This window comes from Hydra vulgaris, chromosome 07 (genome assembly GCF_038396675.1).
Source record: "Hydra vulgaris chromosome 07, alternate assembly HydraT2T_AEP".
In the NCBI taxonomy this organism is placed as follows: domain Eukaryota; kingdom Metazoa; phylum Cnidaria; class Hydrozoa; order Anthoathecata; family Hydridae; genus Hydra; species Hydra vulgaris.
Window position 1 is genome coordinate 20,191,808 of NC_088926.1, and position 15,731 is coordinate 20,207,538.

The following is a 15,731-nucleotide window of genomic DNA, read 5'->3' on the forward strand; positions in this document are numbered from 1 at the left end:
CAAAAAAAAGTACAAAGCTTTTTGAAAATGAGAAGCCACAGATGCAAGTTTTATGGAAAACTTGAGAAAAATTTGGTTGCAGTTCGTGGATTTGTGAAGATTGTCTTCCGAATAGATATATAAAAGGCAAAGAACTCTTTTGCACAAAAAGTTGTAAAACCTAGTTTATAAATTTTTTATTTTTATTTTAAGCTCAAGCTTGCTCATGTTTTTTTATTTGTTTTTTTCTAGTTTTTTCTGTTAACTAGGTACATGTACCTAGGGACATGAACTAAAAATTTGAGGTTAGGATTTGAGAGATATTATTAACGCAATATTCAAGCAAACAAAATAATGGATTCGTATAAACTGAGAAATATTTTGTTAAATAAATTATAAGGGCGAAATTAAAAAAGAAAAATGTTATAAAACTTACGTAAAAGAGTTGTAAAATCAATTTTTAATCAGCACTTTGCAACGCTTCACACCAACACGATGACACTTTGACTGTCAACTGACCTCAAGAGGTTGAGTGTTGCTACATGCAAAAAATATTATGCTCTCATACAAAATTCTCAAAATATTTGAGTGTCCCTAGGTACATGGCGTCCCTAGGAGAACCAGTCTCCCCTACATTAATAGTAAATCCTGGCCGGAGCAAGAAGAAGACAAGTTGTCTTATCACCGAGCCCCGTTATATTAGTGCTCTAAAACGTGTTTAAATTTTGCATACGTAATAAATGATAAATAAAACAGTATGAACACATACAATTTCAGCAATAAAATAATTATTTGCTAAAAATATTCAGCGAAATAATTTAAAAAATAAAAAAGTGCAAACAAGTGAAAATCATGAAAGTTATCAATCCACAAAAAATCATTTTGTATAAAAATGCATAACATATAAACAAGAGTTATGTTTTATTAAAAATAATGCAATAAAAATAAGAATTTGGGCTGATTAATAAATATCAACAAAATCATAAACGTAAAAGCAGATTTGCTTTTATGTATATCGTTTGTTACTAATGGTTTCTAAACCATTAGTAACAAAAGCTAAATAAAATGGAAAAGTTTAACTGATTATTTTAAGTGATTTAATTCAAACCTTTTTAAGTTGTCAAAAAAGATAATAAAAAAGATATTTGAAATCTAATATATCAAAGCCCATGTTTAGCAAATGCCGTTTTAAATTCGCCTTAAAATTTTCCAAAGTGCAATTTAAAACGAAGTTTTGTTTTTCATTAAAAATTGAATAAAAATTTTTCCAAACAAAAGGTCCCCGATATTGAATTTGGTACGAACTTAATTTAAGATGTATTATTGGATTGACAAAGTTATTCTCTGAAGGTTTGGTAGGATATTTATGAGAGATTTCATTAAAATAGGATTGAAATGTTACTGGAGATAACCCACGTTTTGCTTTAAACATAAATAGTAAAACTTGATGAATATTAAGCTTATAAATATTTAAAGCTCCAAGCTGACGTATGAGAGATTCACATTGTGAATTTCTGGTTGCCCTAAATATTATCCTGCAAGCATGTTTTTGTTTGTTATAAATATTATTTAGTTTAGTGTGATTAGTGCTACCCCAGGCAACGTTACAGTATGAAAGATAGCTGTGTACAAACGAAAAATAAAGATTTTTTAAAGACTCATTATTAAGAGAAGGTTTTGTTCAATATAAAATGGAAATATTTTTTGAGATTTTACTTTCAATATATTTAATATGAAATTTCCATGACAATTTTACATCTAAAAGCACTCTCAGAAAGTTTGTAGTCAATTCCCTTTTAATTATTATGTTATTGATTAAAAGATTGGGTAATTTAAGAGGAATATTCACGGCTCTACTAAGCTTATGGAATAGGATAAATTTTGTTTTCTCTGCATTTAATGAAAGACGGTTACTTATAAACCACTCATTGATCTTATCTAATTCTTCATTTACTATTCTAAAAAGAACATCAATATCTTTGTGAGAATAAAATAAATTAGTGTCATCTGCAAATAAAATAGTATTGAATATTTTTGATGCTAAATATAAGTCATTTACATAAAGTAAAAATAATAAAGGTCCCAAAATAGAACCTTGGGGTACCCCACAAGTTATTAAGTTGTTTTTCGACTTTTTTGATTCTTTAAGTATAAATTGCTTTCTGTAAGTTAGGTATGATTTAAACCAAAGTAAACTTTGATTTTTGATACCATAATTTCCTAGTTTTTTTAGTTAAAAATACCTTATGGTTTACAGTGTCGAAGGCTTTAGATAAATCAATAAAAAACCCTATTGTATAGCAATCACTATTAAACCCATTTGATATATGCTTAACCAATTCAATTATTGCATGGTCAGTGGAATGGTTTTTTTTAAAACCGTATTGATTAAAGTATAAAATCTTATTTTCAGTTAAATATTTATAAAGTCTGTTAAACATAATGCGTTCAATTAGTTTCAAAAAGCAGGGCAAGCAAAGCAAAAACAGAGTTTATTACATTAGCATTAATTTGATCTATGCCTGCACTTTTATTTTTTTTCAGACTATTAAAAGCATTATGCAGTTCACTTTTGTTTAAAATCGGTTCGTCCATAATTATATCAGTCTTAGTATGATATGAATCGAATTTTTTTAGTCCAAATGCAATTTTTGCTGCTAAGTTTGGACCAACATCAAGGAAAAAACTGTTTAATTTCTCAATAACTTCTTTATGATAAACTAGTTTTCCATCAATAATAAGTTTTTGGGGTAAGCTCCACGTTTTTCGAGCGTTTCCTTTGTTTTTTTTTCTAGTAATTTAAGCGCAATAATCAACTTTTGATCGTTTTTTAGTTTTTTCAAATAAGCTTTTATAATGTTTGTAATTAATTTCATTTTTATAAGTTTTATTTTTTAAATATTTATCATACAATTTCTGTTTTCTCCTTGATGATTTTAGAAGGCCTTTGGTCATCCACAGGGATATAAATGACTTTGAATTTATCACTTTTGCTTTTAAAGGAAATGCTTTTTCATACATTTTACAAAATTGGTTTAGAAATAAATCATAAACATTAATAACATCGTGGGATTGCAGTATAAGATTCCAATCGACGTCATCATTTAATAATTCTTTAAATTGGCTTATGGAGCTTTCATTGATTTGTCTCATGAATACTGTTGATTTGAGGGTGTCATTATTAAAAGTAATGCTATTAGTAGTAAGAAATATAGGGAAATGATCAGTTAAGTCAGTCCTGATTATACCAGTTCTATAACGGCTATTAAAAATATTGTAAGTTATTACATTATCTGGTAACCTATTACATTATCTGGTAATCTATTACATTATCTGGTAATCTATTACATTATCTGGTAATCTATTACATTATCTGGTAATCTATTACATTATCTGGTAATCTATTACATTATCTGGTAATCTATTACATTATCTGGTAATCTATAACATTATCTGGTAATCTATTACATTATCTGGTAATCTATTATATTATCTGGTAATCTATTACATTATCTGGTAATCTATTACATTATCTGGTAATCTATTACATTAGCTGGTAATCTATTACATTATCTGGTAATCTATTACATTATCTGGTAATCTATTACATTATCTGGTAATGTCGATAATCTTTTAGTTACTCTTGTTGCTTTGTTTATAATTGGGATAAGGTTGTATTCAAGAAGAGTACCAATAAAAGTTTTTGCTTCACTACTTAAAGCATGGTTAAATAAGTCAAATGTTAACATGCTATCGGAATATATGTTTAGAGTTTAAGAATGTACGCAAATAAGTTTTTAATATTTTTAACCAGCTGGCTGGTAGGTTATAATCTATAAATAGCATTGATAATGATATTTTTAGCTAACTTGTTTATTATTTCAACACATAACGACTCACAATCTGTATTATTTACATTAAGATCTTAACGCTGAATAAAATCAATAGAATTGTGAATGTAAATGCTTATGATCTGATGCATAGTTTGTTAACTCAAAAAGCCAAGTTTCAGTGAAACAAATTATTTTAAAATCATGATTAAGTTCCTCCAATAAAAATGCAAAGTTCTCAAAGTTTTTACTCATACTTCGAATATTAATAAGCAAAACTGAAAATCTATTCTTATTCTTACAAAGATATTGAGTAGATTCAGATATTTTACTCAGAGTTATTATTACTAAAGATGACATTTTCAGCATTAATATTATAAGAGAGATTGGTCTCCATTTCTAAAGGTTAAATTAAAATCTTAAAAATAAAGCATTATAAATAAGATAAAAAAAGATAAAAAAAAAAAGTACCGTTGTAAACTAAATGGAATATAAAATATTTACGTTGCTTTTGGTGACTATTCGCGAACGATCAACTTTTCGTATGAAATGTACGCAAACTTCCGAGCTTCGCGTGCTTTTTTAATGCCCACTCGTAACTCTATTCTAATAAGTGTCGTCTTCACGCAATAATCCTCATTGATATATATATTTTCCCCTTTTAATTTCCGAGAGTTTTTTTGAATGTTTTCTTTATCTTTATAATTAAGCAGTTTCACAACTATAGATCTGACTTTTTTATTGTCTCTAGTACCAGTTCTATGAGCCCTTTCTATTTTTATTTCATTCAACCCAAGAGTTTCTTCAAATAATTTTTATACTTTTGATTCACTATCATTCCAACTTTTCATTCTTGCTTTCTTTCAATCCGTCGATTCTCAGATCTTGTTTCTTCTCGACCTATCTTCAATTTCTCTTACTTTTCACTTTTAATATCTTACTTTTCACTTTTAATATCTCGCTGTTGTCTTTTAGCTTTGAACTTATCTCTTTTGTTTTAGATTTTACGAGTTCGAATTTTTCGGTAGCAATATCATCATTGGTTTGTATAAATTTCTTAATTTCTAATTAATCATTCTCAATAAATCATTTCCAATAAATCAATGAAAAAATCTCCAAAGAGATAACTTTTTTGTTTGTTTGTTCTAAATCGCTTTCAAGTTTATTCATTTTAATTAGGTTAGGGGAAAGGCGCCTATGATGGCATAGCGCCTATGATGGCATACCGGTCATATTTCCATTAAAATTGGTTTTGGTAAAAAAATGATTAGACCTACATGACTATACTGACTTTACGTTAGTTTTAGTCAAAAAACGTCCCTTGTGCACAAGTATTGTTTTTATTATCAACAAAAATCGATTTTGAGATGTGCTGTTGTAGTTTTATTTCCTTCATATATTTAAAATTGCGATTTTACTATTAACTGTGCAGAAATGAAATTTTCATGCATTTTATATTCAAGTTTTGTGCATTTAGTGGAATACTTACTTTAATTTTATCTTTTGAACAAAGCAGACACAGCTTGTTTTAATGAAAATGATAACTTTTACCCATGATGGCATACTGACGAGTTGGGGGTGTTGAAATATTGACGAGTTGGGAAAACCTTTTTTTTTTATAAGAAAAACTTATTTTTAAGTAAAGTTAAAAGAAAGCGATGCTCCAAAATACGTAAAACGCAATATATCCAATGCGCATGCGCAAATTTTAAAATGCTGGTGTGTAGCATGAAATGGTAAATTAGGATGGTTTTGAGTAATTTCTGGCTTTTCTGAGGGAAGACTCTAAGGTTAAATGAAATTATTAAGTTACCCTTGATCCTAACTAGCCCCATCCTCCCCTATGCTATCATAGGAGCAGTGGCTGCCTATGATGACACACTTGTGCTTTTTTTTACAATAAGAATAACTTCTAAAAAAAATAAAACTGATGAAAACTCCCAGGGTAATTATTGTTCTAGATGTAACAAGGAATGTATCCATATTAAAACTTTTATTATTGGTCTTCAGGATACTGAATAATGAAGTTTCAAAGTTAAGTATGCCATCATAGGCACCTTTCCCCTATTTGTATTTTCTTTTTCGTACTTGTCAAGTCTCACAGTGAACATTTTCAAGTTTGCAGCTGTTAACGATGCAAAGCTTTTTTCTCGTTTTTTTAAAAGTTTTCTGGTTTCATCTAAATTTACATTACTTTGTTTGTCGAGTATATCCGCAACAAATTTCTCAATACTTTTTAAATCCATATTATTATATTAGTCAAAATCTTATTAAAATTAAAATATATTTTTGTAGTTCCAAATTAAACTCACGCTTGAAACACTCGTCCGTTCGCTTCGGATGTTGAGCATGTCATTTAAAGTTACCTTTATATTTTTTTATACCTTAATTCATTTTCAGTTCTTTTTTTCAGAAATTCTTCATACAAACGTTTTTTTTAATTTTTTTTATGATGATTTTATTATTCCTGGTGTAATCCAGGGGTATATAATTGTTTTAGTTTTAAGAATTTTTGTTACCATCGGGCAAGCCTTATCAAAGTGTTTTTTGAATATCCGAAATAAAAATGAGCAATACCTGCGGTTTGAGTTTGTAAAATTTCGTCCCAGTTTTCAGAAAATAGAGAATTATTAAAATGTTCCATAGAAATGTCATTATATATTCGATTTGTAATAATTTTTTTTTTTGAGGGGTGTGTTCAACACATTTATGTGCCATTATAAATATTGGGAAATGATCCGATATATCGGATATTATTGTTTCATTTTTAATTTTTTTGTATATTCATTAATTATTACTTGATCGATTGAGGTTGCGCTATTCCTAGTAATTTGTGTTGATTTATTAATTGTTGGAATGAATCCATTTTGAAATATGATAATCATAAAACTTTTAACATATTTATTTGTGTCGTAATCAAGCACATTATAATTAAAATCTCCAACAAAAAAAAAATGTTGGTCACATAAAATTTTGCTTTTAATTATATTTTTTAAGTGTTTTTCAAAAAATTTGTTATTGCCTGATGGCGGTCTGTGCACAACATGTACAATGACATTTTTAGTGATTTTATTTATAACTTCGACCGTTAATGATCCACAATCATTACTAATTACACTAAATTTGGTTAGCGATTTAAAATTTAAAGAGTTGTGGATAAAAATACATACTCCTCCACCTATTGTCTCTCTTGATGAATACCTTTATAGTTTTGTAGTTGAAAATTTTAATATTTTTCAACTTGTTTATTTCGACACCAGATCTCTGTGAGCAAGGCCGTCCCGAAAGGGGGGTGTAGGAGGTGTTCCACCCTCCCAAAGCTGTTATATATGCATTTGAGTTAGCACATTTGAACATTTTAGCATTTCAGTTGGCAAGTATTGAAGTATAGTTGGCAAATGTAATATACCAAGAATCATTTTTTTTTTAGTGTCTCTAATTGCAAAAAGCACATACGGCACCCCCCCCCTTCCTATATGAAACCTTTTTGGGACGGCTCTGTCGGTGAGACAAACAAATTTAAAATTAATTTTAACACTAAATAAAAAATCTTTAAGTTTATCAAAATTTTTTTTGAAAGCTTACTAACCTTATGGTAATTTCAATTGAAAACGACCTTGGTAAGGCTTTATAGTTAGAATATGTCATCTTTAGTTCGTAAAGAAGAAAGCCCGCAAAGTGAAATTAGTGTGATCTGACTAGTTTTCTTAAATAACAATTTATTGATGAAATATATAATTCCATTCATTTTAAATTGTTTTCGTTTTATCATATATAACCAAATATACAGTGTTTATGTGCAGCGATAGTTAATACAAAAATAATTATTATTTTCATTAAATTGTAATGTGATAGTAAACATACGGACAATAAACAGTGAAGTTTATGCTTAATTCTATATACCCAAAATAACAAAGTTTGGGGCACCGAACAAAAATTGACCCTGGGCACAACAAAGTCTCTGTGCGGGCCTGTATATAAATTTAATAGCGAAAGTAAAACAAACTAATATTCAAGTAAAATAAAATTGTTTACTATAAGAAAAATCTCTTTAAATTAAATAGAAAGATATAGCCATAATAAATAAAAGAATTAAAAAAGAGAACTAGAGTGGCCGATAATTTAACTATAAAATTCTTGAAGCTTGTTAGCTATAAATTCACGTTTAGAAAATCCTCCATATTCATCCACAAATAACTTGTATTGTTTCTCTACAACTTTACGATTACGATAACATCGTTTAAGAACATGTTTTTGGAATTCAACAACTCCGCCATGTTTTTTTAATGAAAGTTCATACATGCTATTCCACGAATAACAAATTGTTTCATTGATAGTAACTAAAAAAAAAGATTCTCTACTAAAAAAAAAAAAAACATTTATTCTAGCTTTTTTTTAAAAAAAACATAAATAAAAGTTTTAAAAGGTTTTGCAATTTAATGAAAACTTCAGTAAAAATATATTAATATAATCTTTTAAACTTGTCTCTTTATTTATTTATTATCCCAGTAAACACATATACTTTTATTAAACGTCAAAACAACGTTTCGACAAAACGTTCTGATTTGGTCTATTATCCGTTGAGAATAAAATCCAGATTAACGTTTAGAAAAAACGTTTATAGAACGTTTATATTTAAACGTATTTTAGACGTCTATTATAGGATTATTATACGTATATAAAGCGTTTAGATTTTGTCTAAATCTAGTCTAGTTAACGTATATAAAGCGTTTAGATTTAGTCTAAGTAAACGTATATTAAACTTTTAGATCTTGTCTAATAGTTTTTTTGATTTAGTTAACGTAATTTCAATTTATTTAAGCTTTAAAACTGATATAAATTGAAATTATGTTATAACTTTTTAACTTTATATAAGTAATAAGAGCTATATAGGTCTTGAAATTTATAAATAAGATATAGTTATAAAAGGTCTGGTCTTATTTTTTATATTTTTTATAACTATTATAATATGTTTATAAACTTTTATACTATACTACTTATACTATACTTTTATTTTATAAAACTATACATAAAGTTATAAACTTATATTAAACGTTTTCATATAGTGGGGATTTAGAGAATAAATGTTTGTGCACTATACTTGTTTATGTTTCGATAATTTGAGAAAATTGATTAACCAAGCTTTTTGCAGTGGAAATTTTATAGTAACGATTTCTATCAAATATTTTTTAAATTTAATTAAAGTTTACATTAAGATTAAGTCAAAGATTACTTATAAAATTAATAAAATTCATAAACAAATATTTTGGATCAATGTTTTCTCTGGTTTATGCATTATCAAAAATCTTCCTAGAATACCGTCTACCGCTTGTTCATCTTGCACCTGCTTGTGCAACATCATCTTCTACAATCGTTTCCTGATTGTCTGATTTTGTAACCTGATTTGTAACCGCAAAAAACTAGGGTAAAATAGTTAGCATTTTAAGCGTACATTCATAAATCACAATTGGATTTAAAAAAAAAAAAACTTTAAATGGAAGTTTCCGAAATTTCCTGTACCGTCGATGTTTATTTTTGACATTAAAAAATTAGTAACTCATATTTTTTAACTGTGTCAATGTCAATGTGTTAATAATTTCTAAAACATCGGAGTCGATTGATTTGTTGGCATTTAGGAAGGTAGATTGTTGCGATAAGAGTTTTTTAACTTCCATGATTTAAATTGGCGCACCCGACGTTTATTATTTATTTATCAGTCGTTTTGCTTTCAGTTGTGAATCTTGAAAAAGCATTTAAGTCTAATTTAATTATTTAGCCTATAAAAAATAAGTTTTTAATAAGTTTTTTATTTCGTTTTAGTTATGTCTCTTTAAACTTGCTGTTATGTGAGTAGTCTGACCAATGGCTATATTACTATATTAAAATATAATAAACGTTTATTCAATGTCGTTCAAACGTTTAGAATAACGACTTATATTAATCAATATTGTAAACGTTTGATCGACGCTTAATAAACGTATATGTTAAAAGATTTTAAGCGTAGGTTTTAAATCTATAAATGTTTACGTTTAATTAAGGTCGATTAAAGGTTTACAATATTGGCTAATGTAAGTCGATGTTCTAAACGTTAGATCGACGTTTTGTAAACGTATATACAAACGTCGTCGTATATAAATTCGTCGATTTTTAGTCAATAATAGGTTGCTAAACGTTTTATCCATTTTTCGACCAATTTTGACCAATTCTGAACCAATCTGTGTTTACTGGAATTATTGTATTATTTTTTGCATTACTAAAAGCAATACACTACAACCCCTCTAATTCAAATTTATGGACAAAGATAAATTGTTCGAACTAAAAAGATTTTTGACTTATAAAAAGCTGACTGTTTTTTCAAATATTTTGGTAAAAGTAAGAAATAAATTTTAAACAATTAGTGGTTCCTACGCTCGACTCTCTTACAAATTAAACTTTTAAATTTTACATAAGCAAAACAAAAAGTCAGTAGTTATAGACTTTTTCTTGAGCATGCATAGTGCTGTGGCATGCTTTTAATAACTTCAGGTGTTTAGCTATCATCTTAAATTTTAAGTAACTTCAGGTTTTCAGGCTATCATCTTAAATGTCCGGTAGTTTTTTTTTTTAATAGATAATATTATAAACAACATAATTAAATTTATATACAACATTAGATCTTAGTTCAAGCGAGTGAGCTAAAATCAAATGTCATCGGCAAAGTGCACTTTTAATAAAGTAAAAGCATTTATGTTTGAAATATGATAGAATGGATAAAAGTTTCAATAAAAAACTCTAGGGTTTAGAGCCAATATTTTAAAAAAGTACAGAATATTCAGAGCCCTCATTCAATTATTCGTTTTAATCATTAAAGTCTTTTTATCGAATGTTTACTCTGTCGACGTTTTAAAAAATGACCTTTAAATGATAAAAAATAGTAAAAGTCATTTCAATGAAGTTCAAAAACACTTATGGAGTTCTAAAAAATCTTTAATTTAAAATTTTATCCAAAGTATATTTTATAGTGAAATTATATCGAAGATCAAAACATCTATTTTAATATCAAAATTATCTGAAAATTTTAAATCAAAACTCATCAACATATTTCAAGAATTGTAATAAAAAGGTACTAATTAATAATTTAGGCATTAAAAAAAAAATATTTGCCTTTTTTTTCAGAGTAGATTTCTATTAAGTCTTTTTCTGTGACTTTCCATGTTAAGATTGCTTCTTTTTCCGTACACCATAGAACGTCAATAAAAGGAGCATCTGGATTAATCAAGTACCAAACAATAATCGATTTCATTCGTTTATAAGGTAAAATTAATTGAAAATTAGCTGTGAAGTTGCGCATAACGTTAGCCTTGAAAAACATTTCATATAGATACAAATAAGTTGAGTTGACCCATTTTGTTTCAAGATTGAAGTCAATCTGATATAAAAATAATTAGTATATATATATATATATATATATATATATATATATATATATATATATATATATATATATATATATATATATATATATATAATAAATATATATATATATATATATATATATATATATATATATATATATATATATATATATATATATATATATATATATATATATATATTTATATATATATATATATTATATATATATATATATATATATTTATATATATATATATATATATATATATATATAATTCTAACGTCGCGATATCCCAAGTTAAATTTCAAAATAAAGCTTTTTTAAAACCTTCAAAGTAAGCGCTATATATATATATATATATATATATATATATATATATATAGCGCTTACTTTGAAGGTTTTAAAAAAGCTTTATTTTGAAATTTAACTTGGGATATCGCGACGTTAGAATTATTTTCTTACGTCGCGAAATACTATTCGGATTGATTAATTGAAAAATGAACATCGATGATATTTAATTTTTTTTTCTAACTAGGTACGAAAAAAGTTAATTCCTTGTAATCAATATCCTTACGAAAGAATTTTATTTTTCAGGAAATTTGTAAAACCTTCCAAATTCTACATTACTTTTCTACATCACTAAATTTACTTTTCTACATTACTAAAATTAGTTTTGACGACAAAAAAAGCGAAAAAATGTCTAATGAGTGATTTCTAAATCAAAACAGTATTAAAGAATATTTGTAAAAATATGGTGTATTGTCTCGTTTTTAGAGTAATTTTTTAAACTTTGATATCAAACTAGAGTACCGTAATTTTGGGTAACTTTGCACAACCGTGGGTAACATTGCACAACTAAAGTCAACGATATTTTATTCTCTAGCAGTTAAAAATTATAACTATAACTGCTAAGCACTTTTGAAGTCAGCTGTTTATTCTAGTTTCAATACAAAAATAGTGTAAAAAAGTCATTTTAACGAGTTTTCTTTCTACGCATAATCTCTTGCAACTTTTATCTGTAAAGCAGATCAGAATTAGACCCTAAGGTAAGTAAACAGCAAAACATGCTCATCATAATATTAATTTGAATTATTTTATGTTTTAATGCGACTGTCAGTATAGGTGAAGAAAAAAGACTAAATTTTGTAAATAAATTACTATTTCGGACTAAACTGGGATAACTTTGCACAATGTGCAAAATAATCACAACTATCTTTAATCATCTAAAAACAATACTTTTTAAAACTTGAAGTAAATTTTATATATAAGCATAGTTATTACATATATTTTTATTGTTTTTATTAACATTTTTTGCTTATTCCTAAATAACACTCATGTTTTTTCCAGATGTCAAGTTGTTACAAAACCAGAAAATATAAAGACTATACAAATAATGACCTATCCAAATCTCTTGAAGAGATAAAATGTAAAAAGCTGACACAAAAGCAAGCTGCTGCTAAATATACCATCAGTCGAAGAAGGACTTGTTACAAATTAAAAGAAAAAACACAACTTAAAACCTGGTAAGCCATACTTCTTTTCCGAATTCGAGGAGGCTGCTTTTGTGAAGTGTACTATTCAATTTAGTGATTTTGGATTTTCAATTGGTAAGGAAGATTTACGTCATATTATGAATAATTATCTAATTAGTTCAGAAAAAAAAGTAAAAAAGTTTAAAATCTTTCCTGGGCCTGATTTAGTTAACTCATTTTTACAAAGACATCCACAACTTACAAGTAAATTTGTGTCTTAAAAAAATCTTGAGCAATGGTTAATGAAGAAAATTTAAAGATTTATTATATTCAGCAATTATCAAAAACTGTACAAAATGTACCTCCAAGCAACATATATAATTACGATGAAACAAATTTGAGTGATGATCCAGGTTCAAAAAAGTGCTTGGTAATAAGAGGTAATAAATACCCAGCAAATATAAGAAACACTTCTAAGACAAGTATTTTTATTATGATATCAGGTAATGCTGCAGGTGAAGTTCTACCACCGTTTGTAGTTTATAAAGCTGTAAATCTGTGGTCAACTTGGTGTGAAGGAGGTCCTAAAGGAGTCAGATACTTTAACACTAAAAGTGGTTGGTTTAATGGAGCAGCTTTTGAAAAGTGGTTTTTTTCTATGTTTTACCTTCTTTAAAAAAAAATTAGGAGTTAAAGTTTTGTTAGGCAATAACTTATCCTCTCATATGTCTCCAAAAGTAATTAATGCCTGTGAAAAAAATGAAATACTATTTGTTTGCCTGCTACCTAATAGCACGCATATATATCTTAACCTCTAGATGTGGCTTTCTTTAAACCTTTAAAAACAGATTGATGTAGAATTATTACAGAGTACAAAGATTCTCCTGCTGGCTGCACAAAAACATCTCTTGAAAAACAACATTTTCCAGAACTCTTAAAAAAGTTATTGATTGCTATAGAACCAAATCAGGCTAACAACTTAAAATCAGGTTTTCGAAAGTGTGGTATTCATCCAGTAAATGTCAATCAACTTCTCACACAATTTAGAGAGAGAGAATTGTACGATAAAGAATTTTTAGAAGACAGCTTTAAGATTTTTTTACAAGAAAAATATAAATCTTTGCAGTCTTCAGAAACTAAACAACGAAAAAAAAAGCTTTCTGTTACTGCAGGGAAATATGTTGGTACAGAAGATTTACAAAAGTTTAGTAACAGTTTTGATATTGGTTCAAAGCTTGCAAAGAAAAAAAAGTTGAATAAAAACACGAAGTGCACAAAGTCAAAAGTTCAATCTGAAGAAAATCCGAAAGAGTGCCATGGTCACAGTTCTAGTTCAAAATCATTGAGTAGCATTAAAAATAAACTTGTAAACAAAAATAATAAGAATGAGAAATCAAGCTCAGAAAATTTGTGACATGTGAACATTTTCCTGGACAAATTATAAATGCCAAGAAAAACAGTGCTTATGTGAAGCCAATGGTAAAAATATTAAATGCTTCTCTGACACACAAGAAAATTTTTATGAATGGGACAATATTTGTTTCACATTAAGAAGCCTTAAAAAGTAACCTAAACTAGAGAACTTTACAAAGTACCTCTATTAGACCTTCATTTCTTTTGTAGTTTGTTTATTTAGCTTTTATTTTAAAGATATATATTTATTTTAAAGATATACATTAAAAGAAATTTTGTGTTTTTAGTTTTTAAAGTGGCTATGTTTCTTTTATCATATTAAACTTTTTATTAACCAAAACAATAGTAAATCTGATTTTATTCTTTTAAATTTTTATTTGTCATTAAACTCTCGTTAAAATTTCCTTTAAACAGTATAATAAAAAGAGTTTAAATAGCAAAATTCATATAAACGGTAAAGTTTTTTTCAAACTTTATAAGGCTGTGCAAAGTTATCCAAAACCCCGGTTAACTTAGGACATAATTTAGACAACCCATAAAAAATCCTTCTTAAATGGTTAAAAAAATAAATTCTAATAATAACAGTTTTTGAATAGTCCAAAGAAAATTTTTGGCAAGTTTTTATAAATATTAGAGATTTTTTAAGCCAATTTTTAGAAACACAAAGCAAAAAATTTCAACTTTTTGCGCAAAGTTACCCAAAGTTACGGTACTTTTCTTAAAATCTCAAACCTACGTTTCTTACTGAATCAGCGTAATATGTTCTATCATAATCAATAGTAAAAACAAAAGAGGAGCGGGAGAAAGTCAAATAGTTGTAATTTTATATTAGAAAATGTAGAATAATCTATTACTTAATTTTAAATTAAAATTGAATGCATAATAAATAATAACTCTACTACCTTACAACGATGTTGCCAAAGAAGTTCTGTATAGCAAACACGATGAAAAAACCAACAAGTTTTACTTGTATTTATAAGTCCAAAAGCAGAAACGTGTTTAAATATAATTATTAAAACGTCTTCACTCAAATTGCCTAGTCCGATTTTCCTTTTTTGTTTTTTGTAAATATAATTCTTACGTTTGACTTCTGTTTTTTCATTTGCAGTTCTTTTTCTTTTAACACTTTCACGTCCAATATTTTCTTTTTCACTCTCTTTCTTTAGAGTTATTTTTATATTACTTGCGTTGACTAACTGCGCACATGCGCAGCCCATACATAATCCACATTTTTTTTTGAAAATGCACTCATTAGAATTCATTTTCTATACATGCGGCTCTACTGCTCCTACGTTTTTATAGACAAATCAAAAAAATATGAAATGCTTATGAAAAACGATTAAAACTTAACTATCAAACATAAAAATTTTTTATAGCTTCCGCAATCGTTTATTAAATCATAGTCTATAGAAATATACCGTGGTCTGGAAGCTATTGTTTTATTCTTTTGTTTTCCGAGTTTTTGAAAAAAGTCACGTGATCAATGTAGTTGCAAAACAAATATTTAAATGGCAACGCCTTAAGTTACTATCAATAAAATGTTCTAAATATTTTAGTTCATTTCTTAAATAGCGATGAATTTGAAGAAATTAAAATAAAAATTGAAGACACGGGTTCAGAGGTAAAAATCATATAACAAAA

The 15,731-nt window shown here is 27.1% G+C and overlaps 1 protein-coding gene across 1 annotated transcript; it reads right to left on the bottom strand.

The window, feature by feature from the left end:
• Positions 1 to 7,782: 7,782 nt before the first annotated feature.
• LOC136082122 (uncharacterized) lies at positions 7,783 to 15,409 on the bottom strand. The gene is made up of 3 exons (XM_065800685.1): positions 14,993 to 15,409; positions 10,953 to 11,217; positions 7,783 to 8,149 (listed from the first exon to the last, which is right to left on the bottom strand). The coding sequence occupies exons 1-3, from the start codon at positions 15,350 to 15,352 to the stop codon at positions 7,932 to 7,934; spliced, it is 843 nt and encodes a 280-aa protein (XP_065656757.1). The 5' UTR covers positions 15,353 to 15,409; the 3' UTR covers positions 7,783 to 7,931.
• Positions 15,410 to 15,731: the final 322 nt, after the last annotated feature.

Coding starts and splice junctions, on each gene's coding strand:
- LOC136082122 (XM_065800685.1), bottom strand. CDS start 15,352: ATGAATTCTAATGAGTGCATTTTCAAAAAAAAATGTGGATTATGTATG. Junction 11,218..14,992: donor TTTGGCAACATCGTTGTAAG/GTAGTAGAGTTA, acceptor TTTTTATATCAG/ATTGACTTCAATCTTGAAAC. Junction 8,150..10,952: donor AATCTACTCTGAAAAAAAAG/GCAAATATTTTT, acceptor CTTTTTTTTTAG/TTACTATCAATGAAACAATT.